This window comes from Strix uralensis, chromosome 3, assembly GCF_047716275.1.
Source record: "Strix uralensis isolate ZFMK-TIS-50842 chromosome 3, bStrUra1, whole genome shotgun sequence".
Lineage (NCBI taxonomy): Eukaryota > Metazoa > Chordata > Aves > Strigiformes > Strigidae > Strix > Strix uralensis.
Genome location: NC_133974.1, coordinates 97,980,008 through 98,003,543, shown reverse-complemented (window position 1 = coordinate 98,003,543; position 23,536 = coordinate 97,980,008). Strand labels below are relative to the sequence as shown.

Below are 23,536 nucleotides of genomic sequence, written 5' to 3'. Positions count from 1 at the left end.
AACTTCTGCTTATTGAAGGCTTCACTTGGAATAGTGGATGCTTAGAAATTATCAAATCCAGTGCCAGGGTGTTTCTGAAACAGTACTTGCGCTGAAGCACCCAAAATCTATAGCTGTCTTTGGAAAAACAGGCCTTAATTTCTCTGCCTGCTCATCCCTACCAGAGGGATTGTACATACTTTCTTCATAAAGTGTTTGAAAGGCACTATGTGTTTGAGCAGCATGACAAAAATGCCTTGCATGTGTAGGAGTTATGTTTTCTGGGGGTCTCTTCCTGAAAGTCATTAAAACAAGGGGGAAAACCACCTGTGAAGAACTTTCCTGTCAGCTTGTAAATGAAGGAATGACATGGCCATACTGCTGTTAATAGGCTCCAGTTAAAGAAGGTGTTGGCATTTTGCAGGTCTGTCACTGGAGCGTTCAACCAACTCAGTTGCCTCACGTGCTCGACTGTGTGAAAGGGAGGAGGAAGTCATGTCTTGTTTTGAGACAGCGTGTGTCATTGCCCAGGTGTACTTGCAGGAGCTTGAAAAGGTAAGAAATGTGCTCAGGGTGTTACCTGGTGTCCTGAGTGGAATTTCCAGGGTTTTGACAGCAAAAATGATGGGGAAATATCAAGTGATCATAGACAATAAGAAGTACAAGAACAAGCTGGAAGGAGTGAGGTGTCTCAGTATAAGCAATTTATCTGGTCTCTCCCAGTTTCCTCTGAGAATGATGTCTGGAAAGCACTGAATACTTCAGATGTGCTCAGGCTGTATCTCAAGTTTAGTTCTTACTTTGCATAGCAAGTGCCAGCATGAAGGAACTCAGGGCATTTTGCATATCTGCTGTGTAAATGATACACAGTAGTGGATATTGAGATCCCTAATGAGCTGAAAGTAACCTTTTTGGGTCAGCCATAGCAGTTTAAGTGACAGTGCTTCACCTTCTCCAAGTGAAACTGAAGGAACCTAGATCATTACTAGCAAGTAAGTGCTTAGTCAGTGGTTGACTAGGATGGTGAGCAAGATGAGTACTGTGAGCCCTCCACTGAGCTGTAATATGTGCCACTGATTTGCTGAGCACATGCTTAGTGGTCTCTGCCTCTGTAACTTTGCCTAGCTGAATTTAACAGGGCATGCCATGCTCTCCCATGCCCTTCCTTTGCCACACATTATGCTTGACACCAGCAGCACTAATGGCAGTGCATGTTACATGTTCTTCTGTAACTTAATGGCCTTTGACCTTCTGACCAGGTATTTCTGCTCCTCTCAGCAGCAAAGGTATGTGTCTGTTCCAGGTTTTGTTTTTAATTGCATTAAAAAAAGAAAAAATGAGCTTAGTGCATGTATAAAAATGCACTAAAAAGCCAGCTAACAAGTTGGCTGGTCTGTTTCTTTGTAGGAAAAGGCTGAATGGCATTTTATTTAAAATGTACTGTCCTTCCCTTGTGGAAGGATGAATTCCTGCCAGTACTGGGCGATGTAAATGTTTTTACTGACAGCTTGTGTCTGCGAAGAAGGGAAAGAGTTTTAACTAATTCATTCATCTTCTGGACACAGAGACAAGGATGCAGGATTACTGATAGGTGTACTAAAAGTCCATAGGCCTTCTCCAGTCCTGGATGTAAAATCCTGCTTTGGAGAGTCCATACAGGGCAACTTTCAGCAATGAAAGGTGTTTGTTACCAGTACGGAAGCAAAAGCAGGAAGGGTTCGATTGGAGAAACAGGAAAGGCTAAGATTCTTCCATCAGGACTCCTGATAATTTACTAACTCTTTAAGAAATATTTATGTTATGTTAAGCTAGACATACCTACTCAAACAGTGCACTAATATTTCTGTGCAAGATGCTGCATCTGTGTGGTTGAAGTAGTACTTCTGAAGCCCTTGGTATTAGTGTGTAGTTTTCTACTTTATTAAAGGTTAGAAAGTAATAAGGAATAGTGTTTTAAAACTCATTGCATGCAGAGTGTTTCATGGAAGTTGACTTTGAAAGGTTTTTGAATAGCTAATGAAGGTAAGTTTTCAAGGAGTCTGAGGAGGAATGTTATGGCAGAAGCTAACATTTTATTGTTGGAGATGTCTCTGGCTCATGAGGAACTGGCTAGTTCAAACAGTTGTCTGTAATCCCAGATATTTCTTTCCTCCCCTCGCAGACCTTAAACATCACACATTCAAGGAGTATCAAGGGCAGCAACGTGACTTACTCTGAGTTTGAACTTTCCTACTTCCTGGAAGCAGCTCTACAGAGTGCCTATGTGACTCACTTAAAGAAGGGGTAGGTGGATGCAGATGTTAATAAAAATAGATAATGTTGCATGTTTTGTCTCAGAACAGAGGAAGGTTTATCTCTTTGTATGTGTTCTGTTGTGACTTTTCTTGCTGCTGGCTCACCTCATGTCCCCTCAGTATCCTTCCCTCCCTCCTGTTTGTGTGTCTCTGTTTCTTAAGAGTCCTAAGCCTCATTTTTCCAGACCCACAAGTAGGGTGGAGTAGAACAGTTTTGTTGTCTTGACTCAGCTCTGTTCCCTGTGGAGATGAGTGGAGTTTGACCTTAAAGAGAGAGCAGAATTTACATTACTGTGTGCTTTTAGACTGTTCAGCCACAGGGCTTGGTTTAGAGCTCAGTAAAGTCTTAAGGGTAGTTTCTTTCATTTATTTATTTGTTTTATTTAAGGTCTTAAATGTCCCGATCAATACCCCAAATCTGTGTGGTTTTACTAGAGAGAATGCATGCAGGAACAGTGCTGCTCCATGGTATTTATTATGCCTCTGAAATACAGCTCCCAGTGAACCTTGGAAGGGCAAGAGGAGTTGGTATCTGCACCCTACAGTGAATTTCACCTGAGGAAAACCTTCTCAAGAACAATAAAAAAGACATTGTTAATGCCCACTTCCAAAGGCCATTGGTGAGGGCACACTGTTACCTAAACCACGCTGTGTCTTCAAAACATAATCAACTCTGTTCAGCTGATGGAGAGATTGCCATGTAGGGAGAGTGTTTCTTCAACATGTGTAAACAGTATTTGTAAGAATCCATCCTTCCCTGTTCTTGCACCATACTATCCCATCTGTTCTCAAGGAATCAAGATACTGAATTTCTCACTGCTCTGTGTAATATTGCTGGTCAAAGTTATATAAACTTCAAGCAAACCATCTTTTAAAATACTTAATTTTGGCTGGTTTTTTACCTTCACCTCAATGAAAGATATTTTCTCTCATCACTCCTTCTCCTTTTCCTGTTGAATAGAATGGAGAAGAAGGTGAAAAATGAGGGGAGATTGAAAGGAAGAAAACTAGAAAAAAAAAAAATCCCAGCAAAAATCAGTTTAAATTCTTCTGTAGAAAATGGATACCAGTTTTTGACTCTGTTGGAGGAGGGATTGCTTCTTATTTAGGGCTTTTTTGCTATTTTTTTTATTCCCCAAGAATGACTTTAAATGCAGCTGTGAATAGCCTCAGTGTTCCCCATTCTTTCATTAAAAGCCTGCATGTACAGTGAAGCTGTACTAGTAAGCATATCCATGGGAGGTGCCTTCAGGTAAGCCTCGTTTAACCCAAAGGCTTACAAATACACAAAGCCCAAATGTTGTGAAATGACCCTTTTTAGTCAGGTCAGTACAAGTTTATGTGTAAAGAAAATAGGGACTTACAAGTATAAGGCGTAGTCTCAGTATCACCTTGGCAGTAGGGGACAGGTAATATGGTTTTCCTGGGTGAGTTGGTGGTTGACCAGCTGTGGCACAGCGTGTGCTTTCCTAGCTTTTTGCTGTTCTCATGGCAAACAGAAAGCTCAGGTCTTGCCAGTAAGCTCATTAACTATGTAATAAAATCTCATTTAGAACATATGGCACTGATGTCCTCTAGGCACCTTTTGAATATCAAAGTCAATCATGTTCATTTTATTCAGCAATGTTTAAATTCTGTCTTCATCAGTTCAATATATCTAGTGGGTTGTTTAGCTATTACTGTGGGCCCTGCTTGCTCCCTTCCCATGTTATTTTAATGACAGCCTTAAAAAAACCCAAAAAAAAACCCCAACCAAAAAAAAAACCCTACAGGAAAACAATTTGGAATCAAAATATATACGTGAATTAAGCAGTGCTTTGATTGTAAGCTGAATTGCTGCAATAGCAGCAAAATGTTCTCTGTAGCTGTCTCCTGATGAAAGAGCATCCCAGTCGGTGTGATGGAGCTCCTGTGGCTGGGACAGGAGCAGAGCCCCACCCGTTCCTCGCCTCCTTCAGTGCAAGTGAAAAACACCAGCCGGGGAAATTAAAGGTCTTCTGCCGGGGAAAGGAGCCTGGTGAGACTCAGCAGTGTGTCTCTGTGCCCCCAGCTAGTATTAATGTGTGGTTTCTGCCACGAGAGGGCATAAGCAGCATTGGGATATAAGGAAAGAAGGGAAGTGGGACAAAGCTTTTTAGGACGCTTCATGTGTATAATAAATTTCTCTACCTGATATTGAACAGCTCAAAGAAATGCTTTTGTTCTCCTTATTGCTTCCAGCATGTTCAGGTAGCAAATAAGCCTTGGATGATGAATGCTCAAGCTGGCGGGGTGGTAGGTCCTATCAGGTGGGATGTCCTTCTCCAGCAGCACACGTGTACAAAAGAAATAGCAAGTGCTTTATTCTTGTCTCACCAGGCAGAAGAGCTGAAGGATATGAGTGGTGGTGTTGTGCTTTTGTTCCTGCTGACAGGAACCGGCATGCTCCTCATGGAGCATGGTCAGGGATGCCCTTTTCTCTTGCAGTGTGCAGTGGAAAGAAGGCACCAGTGCAAAACAAGGTGTAGTCTCCCTTTCAGATGTTGAGCTGTCAGCTGTAAGGATCAGCAAGTCTTGCAGCTGTGGAAGTCCCAGATGATTTTAATAAGATGTGTCTTCAGCACCACAATATTTTTAAGTAAACGTTTCCTGCAGTTGTTTGCCCTGCTGCATCCCAAGAAAGCTTTCTTTCATTCTTCTGGCGAGCAATGTTGATGTTGTGGATGCAGAATACAGGCAGGCAGATGCTTTTGTACTGTAGGAGGTAGTCAGTTGCCTTTCATGTTAGCATCTGCACTGGATTTTGTTTGGGTTTTTTTCTGATGTGGAAGTGTGAAGATTAGGCTTGTTTCTTACTGCCTTTCCTTTCAGAGTATTGATCAGGTATTACACTCTATACTGTTATGGGGGCTTTGGTCAAGATGTTCTTGTTATTTTCTTAGGGCAAAGAGTCTTCACCTGTGTGAAGTAATGGTTATATGTATGCTGCTCTCTTAATGACACTTGAAGTATGTGTGGAGTTTCACAGGCAAGACAAAGAGCTTTCTAGAGGATGGGGTTTGTTTTGGAAGCTCTAGATTGGACACTTTTGAAGAAAATGAATTTCTGAAAAATAAATATTAAGCATTTATTAGAAATTGGATTTCTTCATGATCCCTCAAGTTACGACCTAAATGACTTTGGAAAACCTTGATGGAAATGGTTAGTAAGGAAAGATTACACAATTCTTTCTCTTCCTTTATGTCAGTTTTCTAGAGTGATCAGTTCCCTTTTTGAAGTTTTGTAGGCTTCTGTTGCAGGGGTACTTTGAAAGAGTAACTTGATGTATGTGTTGTTTTACAGTAGAATATAATGTACAAAGGGAGGCAGGACTGTCTCTGCCAGACTATTCATCTCTTCTGTGGAATTCATGTGGGCTTTCTTGTCATATATCTCCTCTTCAGTTCTCACAGTCTAGCACCTTATCCAGGGCACTGCAGCTGGTAATTTGGAAGTGAGTCTTACTGCCTACTGGATGGATCTAGATAAGTGCTAAGCTTTTATTTTGTATGGGGTTTTTTTGAGCACCCCACTTAGACAGGCTGCCATTAGGAAACTCTAATGCGCTTTGTTGTAGTTACTTGTATCTTCATTGATAGGAATCCGAGATTCAGAGGCTTACTTCTTCAGGTGCATTTTGTGCCTAAGAACAGCTGTCTAAGGAGAGAGTATAAATTTTTAGAAACCTGAACAAGATGCAGGAGGAGCTGGGTAGAGGCAATGGTGTTGCTGCTGTTTGTGTGCTTCAGGTACCCCTTTTCCTTGGAAAGATGCTCTGCAAACTGCTATGTAGTCTTCTCAAGATGGTCTCTTCCAACTGTTAGCGACTAACTGTTTTAACACTTAGTGAGTGGGGATAAGAACAAGATCTTCTGGTGCCCATGTTGCTGGGGGACTGTCTTTGCAGACCTCTGTGCCCATGGTTCACTCTGGCTCATTATCAATATTTTTCCTGGCAATTTGCATAGAAAACAGTGTATTTCTTTATTTTCTTGTATCTTAAAATTTTGTGTAGTGTCAACAATATGACATAAATGTGATACAACTGTTTTGATGCATGGACTGGTAATTAATTACCCTGTATTAACAGGGTACTTGTACAAACAAAACAGATTTTTATGCCAAGCTAGATTGATTGGACTCGAGGTGCTCTTTGTCACAGTTTGTGCCCATGATTTTCTGTGTTCCTCTTTGTTAGATTAGTTATAATTGAATCCTAAACCGCATTTCATCGTGGTTTTTTTTTTTAAATGCCTCTTGCCACTTTTATGGCTAAAACCAAGGCAGTTTAATGACCACGTGCTTTTCCCTTCTTGTTCTTCCTCATTTCTTCTTCTGGCATCTTAGCAGTGCAATAGGGGCCCGTGGACTCTTCCAACTCATTTAATTTCCATGATCTGACGTTCACTTATGATGCCATGGCTTGAGGTAACAGTGACTGGGATTTCCAGATAGTCTTCTGTCCAAGTTCTGCAGAGGCTCAAGACTGCTTAGTTTCTGATCTAGAGAAGATCAAATGGATTCACCATGGATTGCCCGAGGCTTTAGGTTTGCATCCTCATCCACTTATCTACGTACATGTATTTCTATTCAAATATATACTTTTCTCTTTGTTAACTTCTTCAGGTCCTAATTTAAAAAAATCTCTTCAAGTGCATGTTTAGTATATGAAGGACATTGATTAATGACACAGTAAGTTCCATATTGTTATGAGTAGTGCAATTCATATGCTTAAAATGAAATGTGTGTTCAGATGGCCTCCAGACTTGGAACAGTAGAGTGGAAAGACAGACTCCTGTAGTGAGGTATGCTTGCAGGCTGCTGGCAGGTGTGCTCTGTCTCCTGTCATGGCTCAGTAATGTTCAATAAAGTTCAAAATACAAAAGCTGCCAACCAAATCCTCAGTCCTGTGGAACTGGTATTGTTGTCAGATGCTTTGCACTTCCAGAATTGAGAGCTCAGAGTGTGGAGCAGGTGCTCTTTGAGAGACCCTGACCACACAAGCACCTCTCTGGGAGGTGGCAAGTGCTGGGTGCTTCTCCCGTGCTGCCCATTTTGCACTCCTACCTTCTGCTGAAGGTACTCCAAGGCATTTGTCACGTGGTTCATGGTTTCAACTCTTGACTACTTGCAGATGGACAGCAATTTGCCATTTATTCTTTCATTCACTTCAGTGTGTCAATATTCCTTCCTTTTCCTCTCCCCTTTCCCCCAGAGCAGTGACACTTCAGATGAAGCTTAACTTGGTTTATGGCCTTGTCTAAAAAGTGGAACTGAAATGGTGCTTCAACAAAACTCTCTTTTTAGCATATTCTCTAGGTTTTTTGTCTCTTAAGTATGTGCCAAATGTGGCGTTAATTGGCTTTGCAAGCAGTCACTAATCTTCCTTCTGATGCTAGTTAACGGAATTCATTGACACTTTAAGACAAATACCATTATCCTAACAAGAAATCTAAACACATGCATTCTTGAAAATATAGAACTATTATACACCATAACTCTTCTGTCCAGCCTCTTAAGGAGCCCCAGGAAGCACAGCAAATGCCAGTAGTTTTCAGTTACTGAGGAGACCGTTGAGCAGGTGCGTTTTGTTTAGATAGGGGTATTTATTGATTTTATCTATCTGATAATAAATAGCACGTGAACAGTTCTGTTGGATTTGGTGTGACTACTCATGTGCATAAATATCACCGTGTGCTTTACTACTTTCCTCAGTTTAAGGTCTAGAATGTATCTTTGTGGGTATATTCTTTTCTAGACCCACAGAAGAGCACCTGATGTCTTACTGAAGTATTAAAGAGAACTTGCTGAAGTATTAAAGTCCAACTCACAAAAACTTCCTTGAGCTTTTTTCTCTTGATAAATTCAAAGCACATCTTTTACTTAAAAGAAAGTGGAAAGAAAAAAAAAAAGACAACATCCCACTTTCTCCACAGGGGCAAGTCTCCAGTGTTTTTGCTCTTGCCTTATTTCGTTGCTTCTTTGTATATTGCCCACTACTAGGTAACCTACAGATTACCTCAAAGTTTAAAATTTTGAAATGAGTATTGATTGGAAGTAAGGCCACACACATTCACATTCTGTGACTCGGTGACCATAAGCTTTAGAGTGGCATTTTATGTAGCCAATATTCATGGTAAATGTGATCACATTTTAATTTCTGGCCCATCCACCCCCCACCCCTCTCAAATTAGTGTTTTTTTTTTTTATTTCTTCAAATGTTTGCCGTTGATTCTGGAGTGCAAGAAGGTTTGCAGTGCATGAAAGTGGGCCCAAGTGCAGTCTGTACTGCTTACCTTCAAAATTTAATCAGATTGGCAACAAAGGTTGTTACAGTGTATGGCTTGCTTTTTTTATGAAATCTAGGTTTCGTCTGCACAGAAAATTCTGGAATAAGCTGAAGTGTCAGTTAATGTGCCAGTACAACTGCTTATCTGGTTGTCTTTATTTCAATACAACATTGCTTCTTTTCTGGTAGCGGGTATTTCTTGGGGTAGCTTCCACCTTGCAATAAAAGTGATCTGAACTGTTTTGTAGTTACTGTGGTAGTTGGGCCATGTCCTTAGCCTTAAAGAGCTTGTAGGCTGCAAGTGTGTTAACTAATATGTCCAGTGTTTAATCTTTCCTCTTCGCATCTGAGTAATGTGATTTTTTTTTTTTAATTTTTTTGTTTTTAGCCTAACCCTCTTTTATTGCAGGTTAAGCTGTGCTTACAGACAGTTAGTGCAACTTAGCTGCCTGATAATAAACTGTTCAAAGCACTGTAATTTCATCATGTGTCTGGACCATTCAGACACCAGGCATTTAAGCACCACCTAAAAGGAATCGTCATTTAAAAGCATCACGTAAGCTCAATGTAATTCAAACAAGTACAGTCTGTGTGTATGAAGAGGAGATGTGGATGCTTTTAAGAAGAAGCATCTGCTTTATAAATATGAGTTATGAAAGGCTTCCAAATGTCCCCTCTTCGTCAAATGTGAATGTGATCTTCTCCTAGGAAGCCATCTGGAGTAGGCATGCTACAGTCACTACCTCGCTTGGTGCCATTGTCCTATCTGTGCCTCAGAGTGACTTGTCTCGCTACTGCACACTCAGTGATTGTTTCATGGGTTTGTTTGACGTCAAGTTTGTTGCCAAGCTTTGGTGCATCATAAAAATATTTTGTCTCCAATGTGCTGATTTTTTTTTTTATTTTTTTATGATGTGGTTTTTTTCTGCCTTCCTCATAGAAATATTGTGAAAGGAATGAGGAGTCTGCGAGAAATACTACGGACTGTGGAAACAAAAGCTACTCAGACCTTCAAAATGGTAAGGGGAATGGGAGATAGCAAGGTGGGGTAACCTGCTATGCAGGAATTCTCTTTGTTTATTAACCATTGCAGTAGGACAAAAATATATTTGTCCTCACTCAATTGATTACTGCCTTTTTTTTTCCCCTTTCTTTTTATTTTATTTTAATATTTTACTTTTGGAAGTGATGTGCCAAGTGATGCACTTAATTCAAAGACCTGCCCAATTGAAACCTCTGAGCCTTCAGACCTGGGCATGTGGGTTACTTCTGTTTTTGGTTTTTTTTTTCAGTGCGTTTTTCTAGCTCTGGTAGAAATAGGGATGTATTTAGTTTGACAGTACTGTCCTCTGGTGATGTCTTGGTTTTTTTCTCTCTTTTCAGTGTGTGCATGCACACCTTTTTGCATTTGCATGTAGAAGCATTAAGGACTTCTGGCTCTTGCAACAAGCAGTGCTTTTTTTATACTCAAGTGCTTCAGTGTTCTTCCTGTAAAACTCCCTTCAATACAGTACAGAGTGATTTTAATTTTATGAATATTAGTGTTGGCATTCTGCATCCTGTTATCCTGAGTGCCTCTGGTAAAGAAATCATGGAGAAAGCTATTTATGTGCCTGTTTAACTTCTTAGAGCTTTAACTGGTTCTTCCCTGTCTCCCCTTTAAGAGACCTTGTCCTGAAGTTACTCAGGAGGCGACAAGGTCAGCAGCATGGAGAATAGCAATCTCAAGAACACAATGAAAACTTTGTAGCCTTAAAAGCATTGACATTGATACAACTAAACTTGGTGTTTTGCTTGGTTTAGCTTTGTGTTTTGTGTAATTACAGAGAAGTTTGGCAAGGGATGTGGGCATGAATTTGCATAGAATTTTGGAGATGGGAGAGTGCCAGGTTCCAATGGATGGACTGGAGGTGTGTCTAGCTCACATTCAAATGCAGAGCTAAAATGAAAGTGTGAGCAGAAAGGGTATCCTGGGTGCTTTTTTGCCTAGGTTCCTCACATTTGTCTATTTTGGAACTTCTGTTCTGGAAATGAAACTTCTCATTGCTTTGGGACCACCTTATGCCTAACTGAGAATACAGATGCATGTGGAACTTTGTGCAGGGAATTAGAAGAGGTGACTTAAATAATTGTCACACTCAAATGGTTGTGTCCTTTTCCAGATTGAGATCAGGGTTCAGGGGATTTTTCTTGCTTGCCTGTTTTATCATTTTGCTGAAATGAGTCTAACCATCTGCTGTTTCTATACCATGACAGAAAGTGGCACTCAGATGCTCCTGTCCCTGTGCAACTGGGGAGAGCTGTACAATACCCCTGGGGATTTATCCCTAAGGGGAAATCTGAAGGTGTTCATCCAATAGTTTTTCCTGGGATTTTCATTTTATTGGAAGTTGCATGTTCATTTTCTTACTTATTTTTAAAGAGCTGTCAAGGGGACAAAGGGAGGAACGTGCTTAATTAAACAAGTTTTTCAAGCATGAAAGTGAAACACATGATTATTTTTTTTTTTCCTAATTTTTGGGATCACAGTGTTCTTCAAGCATAATGATGCTTTTTTTAGCTGAAGGCAGTAATAACATAAATCAGAGTCTTGGCCTGTTCTGGTTTGTTTGGTCTTATTCAAAACAAGAGTGAAGCTAATTTACACAGCTACTGTACTGTATGTTAAAATCAAAGACACTAAAAGTATTTGGTGCTTGCCTTTTGAAAGGCTTATCACAAACTGTACTCCTACTTCTGTGTGAACCAGTAGAGATCTTTTTGTTGCTGGCTTATTATTTTTCCCTCCCCTCTAAGACTGTAGGAAAAAATACAGGAGAATTGGCTCCTTGGGGTAAAACTGACTAAATAATTACACACTGAGATAATAAAATGATACTGGCTAATGTTGCAGGGCCCTAGGCCATTTTGCTCATGGTTACTTGCTATAAAAAGCATAGAAAAGCCTAGTTAGAAATAGAAGGCTTTCTTTAACTTGTCAGGAGTACATGGAAGGTCTTGGGGTTTCCAGGGAGCTGTGCGTGACAATATTTCTTTGAGGCACCATTATATATTCAGATCATTTTCCCATTTGCTAGGTACATCTATGAAACCTCCCATCCTGGTGTTAAGAAACAGTACAGGCTACTGTGGTTGCATTTTAGACTCTCATTGAATTCATGTGTGGTGAGGTGGATGGAAATAAAGAACCTTGCCTCAAAATAAGTTATTTTTCTGAATCTGATAAAAGGAACTTTAACCTCAGTATGATTTATTTGGTCCTATAGATGTCATACCTCAACTGGAGTAATGCTTCAGTTATCAATCATACCTATCCTGGTATTTAAAAGAAAATTACTATTAGTGACCTCATAACACATCTCAAAGTGTAAATTACATATAAGATACATATGCAGTAGTCAGAGAAGTTCCAAAATAATATTTACAAGTATTATGAGAGGAGGGCTGAAGTTTCAGCCTGCCACTGTTCTGTGCAGTATTTACAACTTAGAGTGCTGTGCTGCTTTTGAGTTCACAGAAGATGCCACCCATTTTGATGTCTCTGTGCTTGTTTGCATGTTCAACTATTCACAGTGCAAAAAATTAGAGATTTGTTGGGTGGGAGACGAGGACAAATGCCAAAGATAGTTTTGCAAAGTCAAGTTAACTTGCTCCCTTTTGTGCCCAGCTTGCCACTTATGCGTGTGAACCGGAAAGCAGGTATTTAAGGATCCTTGTCTGCTCGATGTTCAAAAGAGTGTATGTGATGTGGCTGTCTCAATATAGACGTTCCTAACCTTCTTTTCTCCTCCCTTCATTATTGCAACAAAAAGAGAAGCAGTACCAAGGTGAAGCTATAAAAGGCTGCAGGAAGAGTAATATTAACAGATAAAGGGTTGATCTTTTAAACCTAGTACAAAAGTAGCCTCTGGGCTGAGACTGAGGCTGAGACTCGGCTGAAGTTGAGAATGCAGTGGAGTGCCATCATATTCTAAGATAGTAATATCTGCGAGATTGTCTCAGTGGTTCGTGTGGCAATCTGTTGACTTCATTCACTAAAGGGTCCCTTGTCAGGCCTTCTTGATACCTTTTTCTTACAGTATTGCAACAAGACCATGTAAATGCAGAAGGCTGGCCTTTTCAGAGGAGGGAAGAAACTGCCACTGCTGTAGACTTTTTAACAGCTGCTTTAGCTACTCTAGCTTTCTGAAAAGTGGTACTACTGTGTTGTTGGTATATCTCCTTCCCAAGGTGGAACATGGAGAGGGGTGAATCTTTTGTGTTGAAGAAGGTGTCACTGATGTGTCTTTTTCTGTACTGTTCACTGATCTCTAGACTGCAGCCAAACAGCTAGCCCAAGTACTTCTCCATTCCCTCAGTGAAGACTGTTACTGGAGCCCTTTATCTGATCCACTTCCCGAGTTCATGAACAAGGAAGATCAGTCTTATGTTAGCAATCTTCTTTGTCGGAGGCCCGAGCTGTACACAGAAGAGAAGTAAGTGTCCTTTTTTTATTTCAGTTAATTGGCAGAAGGAAGAAAAGTGTTTGAACGCTCTTTGGTACTGCTAATTATGTCACCGATTCATGTAGTAGTTTTGTGTGTTCTTGTTTTTAACTTCCCATCAAAAGGCCTGCTGGAAAAGTAAAACATTAAAGTGTTTGATTTTTCTTTCGCAGGAAGGAAGAAAATCCAACCAAATGGCTGTCTTTGCTATGAAATGGAAATAATCTATTTATGGTTCAATATAGCTCATCTAGGGTATATAGTAGAGCTTTTAATTGTGTGAACCTGCAAAAGAAGGTATTGCCTAGCAAATGAATTATGCATGAGATGTTTCAAGTTACTGCTACTCTTGTGAAATGAGAAAGAGGCTGACAGAATAACTCTTGACCTTACTCAGAAAAATGTGTTCTGTCTTTCAGTGCCTTCTGCCCTCAAGACAACATAGAAGAGGCTCTTCTTCTTCTCTTAATCAGTGAATCCATGGTAAGCTAAAAATGAGTTTGTAATACTAATAGCACAAAGGAATATCTAGTGTTTCTGTGTCAGGTCTTCTAGTTGGTTTTGTTTACAGAATCTTCCCTAGATAAACAGAAGCAAGGATTCAGCTGCTGAGTAGGAAATGCTATTTATTCTTTTATTAGTAACACCACTTTTATTAAATGGACTGTCAGTGAAGGGGTTTGGGAGTTGTCAAGAAGAGGAAGTGACTGCACTCACTGTAGCTGCATGCACGTTCTGACATCCAGATACACTGTCAGTAGATGGATGTTTCCATTCAAAACATCTGTGTGGATTTATGGATCAAGAATGAGAGGAAGGGAGCCTTGCCTAAAGCCAGGCATGATGGTGGTACCCATTGTTTGGAATTTGCAGGATACAATATCCTCCTTACATTCCTTAGTCTGCAGGAATAATATTTTAGTTGTTTCAGTCCTGAGTGATCTTTGGCAGTTTCTGATGATGATGATACAGGGAGTCACATGCAGAAACATCTCTAATGAACTACAGTGAAATAATTAGATTTCTTCTATTTATAACATCTGTTGCTTAAAAAAATTCCTTTAAGAGGAAAGGAAGAAGGTAGAGAAAAACAGCTGCATGGAAAACTGCATGGTAACCTTTGATCATTTTCATGTTCTGAGAAGATGCAAACGTACAGAAAATGTGTAAGAAATGTGTTCTGAAAATGTGGAAGGAAAGTTACTTTGCTTTAAATTGTTGCTAAAAATGAGATTTGAAAACCTGGGAGCTTCAATGACCCTCTTAGGAACTTTTAAACAGCTTTCAGACAAGTTGAAAAGAGATACTATGGAAGTTTTGTTTTTTGCTTCCTTCAGTTTTTCTTTGTCTGGTTCTTCTGGCTCAGGTCTTTCCCCTATCCTGCAAACTTCTTCAGAACATGGCAATTTAATATTGTTTGCTTTTAAAATTTGGGGGAAAATTGAAGAGGCGGAACCAGCCCAAAATATTAAATTGACTTAATCAGGCATGTTTGAGTGTTACTATACTTTGTGCTTTTTAGTGCTTTCTAGATTAAGCCTTTACAGTACATCTGTTTTGTGTTTTCAAGGGCTTTTCTGCAGTTAGAAGGGCTTTTCATAGTTGGAAGTGGAGACTCCAGGACTGAGGACTTGTAGAACACCACATGCACTTCTAAAAGTCGGAAGAACTCATGTCAGCGTTGCTTGTCAGGGCTGATCCAAGCAGGAGGTGGATCAGGGGTCTGGAGCAGTGACAGTACCGGCTGCTCCAGCCTTTTCTGGGACTGGGCTTGCAGTCATAAAGGCCTTGTGGGAACTTGAACTCTATAGTCTTGTTCTGAGGGGAATGAAAGCTATCCTTGTTTTATCCAATAGTGTGTAAAATGGCGAACTGCTGTAACTAAGTTATGGATGAAGCAGTGTGAAAATGCTATTGATAGGAACTGGACTGCTGTGCTGACTTCAAGGTTAACTAAGTAACTTGTGTTTGCTTAAGTGCTGTCTTCTATATATAGGAAATTTCTGGAGGTAGGTACAAGGCATTTAGATCTGCTGTATATAAAGTACTTAAATAATCAGAGATCCTGTAGCAGAACACTACAGGAATCATAACTGTCTTTACGTTTTTTGGGAAATGGAACATCTGAGCCTTTCTCTTGTATTAACAATAGGCCTATCATGAGTTTATTGTTTTAACAAAAATACAGGACAAGTGTATAGAAATATAGCTGTGTATAGAAATACACTAGGGAACACAGGAATGTGCTTCTTAAGTGAAGAAACAGAGGGAGTGATTTGATTCTTGCATGTTTGCAATCCATAAATATTTTCCTGTAGTTTTATGGTACTAAGAAGGGGAAATTTTGTTTAATTTATGACATGAGACATCTTTTCCATGACAGCTTTGTAGTAGGCTAGTGAGTTTTCTCATGTACAGGTTTGTTGCTTGTTTGAAGTTTTTTGTTTGAAGTTTTTCGAAACTTGCAGAAGCTCATGGAAAATGAGTTAATAAGAAGCAGATTTTCATTTGAGATTTCCCTAATGATACAGTGTTAACAACTGAATAAAACATATTTTCCTTACTGGAGGGAGTGTCAGTGGCAAGTGATAATGATATGTTTCTGTAAGCCAGTAAGCAACATAGTTGGTGTTCCTCGATTTTGGCTGGATTAGGCGTTCTTTCAGTATTTACAATTATGAACCCTTTTAAATGAAACAGAAGTATACAATTAGGTTGGCTTGCTGGGAACTCTCCAGTTTCTCTGACACTTTGATTGCTCTATCAGAGCAAAACTCACTGGAAAGGTTCTTTTCCTGTCTGATTTTTAAAGAGACTAAAGAGCAGCCATGCCATTATAACTCTTTTGCAGGACTGTAAATCCAAACAGCTGTCCCACATGCCTGTTCCTCACTTTTGCCATTCCAAAATGAGCTCAAGGGGGACAAAATTGGGGGGAGGAGACACAGAAGAATTGTCAGCATGTGAAGGGGACACAGAACAAAGATACACTGGGGAGAAGCATAAATCATCAAAGAACCTCAAAGTAAATAAGTACTACATTTGATGAAAAGGGGACATGATAGCTTTTTAAAGTAGTACCTACCTGGAACACCTTTTCTTCCCCCCTGAACCATACAGGGAGGGAGTAGATCAGTGCTAGGTAGTTTGCTGTTGAAATTCACTCAGTTTTTCTGTCTGTCTTGCCTTCCTAAAGTGAAGCTAACATCTGCTTCACTGGGATCTGTGCAACTCCCCAGAAGATGTTATGGGGGTTACAAGAACTGTTCCTGGAAGGGGGAAGGGGAAAAAAGAAATTAGCCTTGAGGTGTTGTGAGCCAGACCCTACATTCCAGCAAGCCTTTTCTGGGTCTTTGTGGTGCTGGGTTCTGGCTTGTGATGGTGCCCCAGCTTTTCTGCAATGGAGGCTTCCCTCGCATTGAAAGGGAGCATGTGTTCTGGTGAGGTGAAATGAGAATAGTTTCTAAAGGGGTATTAAGGGTTCCTTCAGTATTTCACTCACTCTGTCTCTGAGCTTAAGCATGTAAAAGTTTTTCAGATGTCCAAATAACATGGTAGCCTATTTCATAGCTTTGAAGATGCTTCCTTCTGTGGGTATATTAACACTTATAGTGAAAGCTTGAGTCCTGTTTCTTCCTGACACTCTCCTGAGTTGCCTCCTGTACTCCTTCTGTCCTGTTGAAAATGGGAACCTATTTTCATAAGCTAAGGCATTTCAGTAAACAATGAAAAGCATCCCAGTTGTTGAGTTGGCAAGTGCTCCTCCTCTGTGCCAGCTGTTACTTAGTCACGGTGGCTGGCTGTAAGTTCTCATGAAGGAATCTAGTGAAACAAATCAGGCAGCCTGAAGATTACCACAGTCAGGGCTGTCTTTAAGGGGGTTTGTGGCCTCCTGGCTAAATTCTCATTCCTTATGCATAGCCCGAGTTATGGTATGGATGGGCTGCATTTGTGAGAGGAGGAAAATGCTCTCCTTCAGACCAAGGAGAAGGCCAGCTGGTGACAGCCTTTACAAGCTTAGGCTGTGGTAGAATGATGTGTTCCTATCACATGTTGGAAAAAATGGACTGTCCTATTTTTAAACCACTAGTCCTCTTCCTTACTGTGTTTAACCCATCAAAACCAGTGCCACTATGTTTGTGGGGAGAACTGAAGGCATATTGTGACTTGCTGCAGTGTGGTTTCTCTGCATCATGCTGCCAGTGGGAACAGCACTGGTTCTGCCATTGGGACTCTGGTGCTTTGTGCTGCAGGGTGTAGGCAGGGGAGGCTTGGCAGGACTAACCCTTAGCTGCAGTTTTGTTTATTTTAATAGCCATTCTCAGGAGTATTCCGAGTTGACTGCACTGTCTCTCAAAGTTAGCCAAAAGTTTCTCAGAGCCAGGAATGGAACCCTTTTCTATTACTTTTTGTGTTTACTTTTGAGGTGAAAAAAAAAAAAAAGAAAGAAAAAGTTCTTTGTTTGCACTTCTCTTCTTGTTTCTGCAACGTACAGTCCGAAACCCCTTTATTCAGCCCTGGAAATGCTGTCTCTTACAGCTGGGGATTCTGGCTGATGCAGTCCATGAAACATACCAGGTAACATGGATTGGTTTTTTTGTCTCTGTGTTCACTTCAGTCATACTGGAAACGAAGCTTCTTGTATCCAAAACTAATAAATTCTGTACCTGTGTGACAAAGATTGGAAATATCATCCCCATCTTATCTCTGATTTGAATCCCTGTAGGCGATTTGACCTTGGAGAGGCTGAGAGCACAGAATACATGGTGAGGGAGGAAGTAAGATACTGGGACTTGCTCTGTTCTTTTTACTGGTGAGAGCAAACTTATGGCTGTGAGCATGCCTGTAATGGAATAAGATTAAACCCATGCATTTTTAAGCATATTTATATGCTTAATAAGAAATAATTATAACCTGTCAGCTCTGCAGTTCCTAGCTTTATAAAATAATGCTGTCCAACAAATGGGTTGGTGAAGGAGAAGAGTCTCTTGTTGCTTCTGTAGGATTTTTTTAATTTTGAATGCCACCAAGCCCAGTGATGATACAGCAGCTGGCTGACCATCATGAGTATTTTCTTGAGGGCTGTTGGACTATGGCAGCTGAAAGAGACAACTGGAGACAGGATTGCCTGCTCTGTTGGTTCCTGCCAAACCATGGTCATGCACTTACAATAGCAAATCCGACTGTCTCTTTAACTGGTCTGCAAGGCAAAGCTATGTGTTTGGGACCTGCAAAGATGGATTGCAGGATGTTTCTAGTGGGAAATACACCACCTCTGTAAATTGCCTCTTGAATAAATAGTTCCAACTTGAGATGCTAGTGATGGGGTAGAGAGCTTTTTTTTTTCTTCTGCTTTGCAGTAGGAAGTCTTGTTTCCAAACTTGCAAGGAGGATGCAAATTCTTGGAAGATAGCTTTCTAAGTGCAGATTACTGATAGCAAATACGTGACTTTGTTACCCAAGACAGTATCCATAATCAAACTTCATGACTTTCTCCCCTTCTCTTCCTTTTGTGTGGGGTTGTTGGGCTGTTTTGGCTGGGGGTTATGTCTGTCTGTCTTTCAGTGATGTTTCAGAATTAGTTCTGCTACAGTACAAGATGTTAAAATATACCTGGTGAGAGATAAGATATATCTATGTGGTCATATTTGATAACGAATAGTAATGGGCTATTTTGTGGAGACATCTGAATGGGGTACCAGTAACTTGTGACCTGTTGCTTACCAGAAATGAGACTGATGCCAGTAAGTTCACAAGGCAGTAAGTTTTAATTTGTTGTGCTTCTGCTTTGAAGTGTGGAACAAGTTGTGTTATCTCTGTAAGAGGAGTTTTAGGGGTGGCTGGGGTATGATATTTGCTCCTTGTTCCACCTGCTTCCCATTTTCACAACAGCTTTGTAATCAGCCCAGAATATTTTATTTGTATATGTTAGTGAGGGGCACCTTCAAGTGCTGTGTAGAGGTCATCAATAACTTAGGTGAAAAGTCTGTAGCCTCTTTTTCATGTGAATGAGTCCTTGCCATTGTGAAGAGTTCATTCATTTTCTTGGCAGTACAAGCAAAACAGCCGGAATGGAGACCCAAAGGATATGGGCTAAATATTTCCCAGCTTTTAGCAGTAGAGGCATCAATTGCATGATTTCAAAGGCTTGTTGTCAATCTTACACACATAGCATTTGTTTTTCTCTCTTAATGCTAGTATTGAATCACACCAATTACATTATTACAGTACACTGTGTAAAACATGCCGCCGTTCTGTATAGATGGGTTGCAGTGAATCTGGCAATTATGTCTATTATGAAGAGACACAAGTTGAACATTAGAATGCCCATGAATTAGGGGGCAGGCAGCAGGCACTCATTAAAGATTTTAATTGCTTTCTTTTTCTTCTTTGGAAAAAAGCAGGGGGAACCATGTTTCAAAGTGAGCAATTAAAGGATACTTCACAGCTAATTGCTGTGAGAAGGGGTTGCTACATGGAATATTATATATAATGCTATTGTAATTCATACGATTGCTTGACATTTTATTAAGAAGCACATCTTTGTACTGTGGTAAAATTTAATTTTCTGCAGCGTAACTGTGTGCGTAATAACTGCTGAAGTAATGGCTGTTTGGATTTGCTGTGGCTCTCTTCCTTTCTACATGTAATAAACATGCCATAAATAAGCTGTAATTATCAGAGTCACTGATGTACAGCAAATCCTCTGTGGATAGGTTGCTTATCTAGTTTGCCGGTACATATATTGTATATAGGATAGGAAGGCACAAGTTGTCTGTAGCTCAGAGAGTTGTTAGTTATTGCAGATCCTCAGAAAGGCAGATCTCTTCCCTGCTGTCAGAGCCAGCATGGGTCTGAAAGTCCCATTGTTGTATTGCTGCAGTTTGGAGCCTGACTGAAAAAGCCCTGCTGAATGCTAGCTGGTTCTGTGCCTGGTCAGGTTGAACACCTGAGTGGGGCTTCAAGCATGATACAGAGACATCACAGTGGCTGAGCGCTAGCTCAGCTTGGGGGCACCAGCCTGTGCTGGAACCTCTTGGATGTGTGTGGCCTGCAGATGGGCTGCGTCCCTGGGCTGCAGAAAAGGAGGGAGGGCTGAAGGTGCTCCCTATCCTGTGTGTGGCTCAGTCTGGGCTGACTGTCTTATCTCCTCAGATGGGATTGGTGTCATGTCTGAGCCACCTGCATGCACAGCTAATTGTGTCTAATGCATCTCAGAATATGCAAATGCAATCTGCATCTGTGGGTTGCTCCATTACCTAGGAGCACCTCAAATAAAGGGGCACTGACTGTATATTTTTGCTCTGTATAATGCAAGTGACGCTATCTCCCAATGGTGAAACTCCTGCTGGTAGCATTAGTGACCTGCTCCATCCCACACAACAGCCTTGAACAGAGGTTCTCTTCTTTTAATGGTGTGACTCACCATCTCTCTCCATCCTGCTTGTGTGCTGTGAGGCATGTCTGTGTGACAATGGGAACAGCTTAAAGGGAAGAGTCATGCTGGGGGTGTTGAAAATGTATTTGTAGCTATGTTTTACTGCTGCTTATAGTGGAGGAGGAAGAAGTAATGTGGTAGGACAAATTGGGAATTGCTGCTTATGTTATTGATACACTGTTTGGAGATCTGTGTTCTACAAATAACCCTTTTTCCATTTGTGTTCAGGAAAATTAGTGGTCTGAAACAACAGAAACACAGGTATTGAAAAAAATGTTGGTGTAAAAGGCTTAGAATTTATGCATTCTCAAATGGAAACTGAGATATTTTTCTGTGTATGTTTCAGTAAGTAAAATTCTGTGTCCAACAATAGGTGTATGCTGTGTTGCACCTGTAATTGCCGGCAACTGTCAGGATTTCTCATTGCCAAATCGAAGTTTACAAAAACATTAACAAAGGTAAAGGCAAAACAATTGGCTTATGGTCACAGCACCCTTCCTTCTGTGAGAGGCAGGCCACAGAAACATTCCAGTTTCCCTGAGTGGGTTTCAAGAAATGGTGATTCACATTCCCTTCCCTCCTGTATGTAACACTGCAGTAGTAAACGATACCTTGAGCCTTGGGACGATGATTTACGTTACTGCTAGACACACTCTATGTCCTTGCTACTGTTCAGTCAGTTTGTTATGAGGTGTGCACCTTTCGGTTTTGTTTTTTTTATATCTCTCTGATAATGCAGGAGCTTCTTGGGGTTTTTTGGGGGTTTTTTTAGCGGCTGAAATTAGCAATTGGAAATAGGTTCAGTATTAAAAAAATGTTGGGATAGAAGTGACAATGAATTTGCTTTAGCGGCAACTGTTATGCATGCAAGTATAGAGAGTGATAGATTGCACAGACCTTCTATAGCTTTGAGATTTGAAAGCTTGAACAAAATAAGCAGGTTTATGACCTTTTTGGAAAGAATATTAGTCATGCCTATGCATATGTTGTTTTTAACTGCTGTCTGCTTAGGTAAAGTATGATATGTTCAATATGACTGAAATTGTAGAATGTTGCATCCTTGTAATATGTCTCACATTCCTGCTTATTGCAAGATTCGGGCATGTTCTCTCTAGTACCAATGTCTGTTAGCAGACATTAATGGGCATTCACCAGTTCTGATTAATTTCCTATCTGTGCTAATGGGTCAATTTAAAAATCATAGCTTGGTAGTAGATAGATATCCAAAAAAGCATCAGGCTATAGCTGACACTAATGAGAGGTTGATGATGAGATTACAGAGCATGGGAGTGCTATCTCAGTAGTTATTTTCTACAAACAATTGTCACAACAATATAATCAGTGTAGAAAAAATTATTAATGTGATTGTATATACGTAGAAGGATTCACTCAGCGATAAGGATCGTTCTGTATATGCTTTGTCTTTAACTCTGAAGTAGCAATCTCAGAATCATTCTGTATATGTCTTTAACCTGTTTTTTTTCCTTTTAAGGTAGCAGTCTTGGATTAAATCCAAACAGAGCTTAAACATGTATTTTTTTATTTTTATTTGTTTAGTTCTTCCAATAGTGGTAGATGAGCTATGCTTCTGTACTCTGGTTACAGGATTTTCTCTCTGAAGGTGGCTTCATTCTCTGAACTACTTTTTTAAATCACAAATTATGTCTTTTGCATAATTTGTGATTTTTCTTTTCTTGAAATCCTTTTGTGGCTACAAGAGTCAGTGTAAGTTTATTTGTGCAAACACTAGACTGAGTCTGACCTGTCAGTTTGCCTTCAACTGCAGTCGCCATTTAGCTCTTGGTTGTGATTGTGTTAGTTGTCAGTAATTGTGTTTGCTGTCTCGGCTGGAGGCTGTGATGAAGAGTGCTTGGAACTGGGGCATTACACAGATAATATCATGATGAAACAGCTGCATCTTAATCATAATGAAATATGCGTGGGCTTTAAGGGCTGCATATTCTGGAAATTTTTATTACACTTAATTCCCATGTTTAACCTTTTTAGGAAAAAAATCTCCCTGCAATTAGAAAGAAATGGATGTAAGATTATAGTAGTAAATATTATAAAATAAATCTCATAACCTTCTAGCTTTAGGGAGGGAACATTTTGTTTGTCTTTGCCCCAGGTAAAACTGCTGGCAATCTTCTTAATTTTTCTGATCTTTTAGTTGTCTAGACCTGAACGTCTGGTGTTGCACCCCTTTCAGCTGAGGAGCCCAGGGCAGTGTATCTGTGCTATCAGTCAGTGCTAGCACTCAGTGGTGTCCAGCACTGGGCTCTCTCGGAGGTGAAGCAGTCTGGGTGAAATCCTCTGCATTTGGAAATCAGAGAGACTTTTCTGTTTACTCTAGGATTGGAATCTCCCTCTCTCTGCTCAGAAAATAGAGAGGCTGGGATCTCACAAATTGCTAGACTGATCATCTTCTGTCAAAAGTAATGTTTCTTTTTGATCTAGGCTGAGCAATGCACTGATAGATTATGCAAAATTATTTGGTATTGCATTGCCCAGACCTCTTAATTGCATTAAATTGATGACAGACAAATCTGATTACTAAGGCAACCTGCTCAAATTAAGAAATAAAAAGTCAGTAGCAGAAAAGAGGAGCAAAACCACATGCTATTGGGAAGAAATCAAGTTCAAACACAGAAGATAACTACTTCCATGGTTGATATTTTACCACAGTTTCAGGTGGTTGAAGTAATAAGGAATGTGGTTTAAAAATGGCCTTGAATTTCTAATTATTGAGGAAATGGGATCTGTTAGGTCTGTTTCCTAATGCTTTAATTCTGTGAAACAAATCCAGATGAGGTATTCCTAGCAGTTCCTTTCTGTACATACAGCTATCTTCTTGGGTTCGCTTTGTGTGGATGAAAAGTAAGTCTATGGAAACAGCTTCCTCATGTTGGGATGAGTTAAAAAGAAAACAATAACAACTAGAGATGATTTTAAACAATGCTACGGATGATCGGAGGAACTTCCTATGGAGGAGTCCGTTCTTTCTTGCTCTTCTGGGGTCTGATGCTTCATTTGT

At 40.2% G+C, this 23,536-nt stretch overlaps 1 protein-coding gene across 9 annotated transcripts in view; it reads left to right on the top strand.

Annotated features, from left to right (window-relative positions):
• TTC7A (tetratricopeptide repeat domain 7A) overlaps positions 1-23,536 on the top strand; it is a 179,686-nt gene that overhangs the window by 21,368 nt on the left and 134,782 nt on the right. For all 9 annotated transcript variants that reach the window (XM_074863528.1, XM_074863527.1, XM_074863526.1 and 6 more), the window contains 5 exons: positions 404-534; positions 2,141-2,262; positions 9,521-9,599; positions 12,895-13,055; positions 13,484-13,547. In XM_074863528.1, coding sequence (XP_074719629.1) covers positions 404-534; positions 2,141-2,262; positions 9,521-9,599; positions 12,895-13,055; positions 13,484-13,547 — 557 coding nt within the window. The remainder of the gene's footprint in view (positions 1-403; positions 535-2,140; positions 2,263-9,520; positions 9,600-12,894; positions 13,056-13,483; positions 13,548-23,536) is intronic.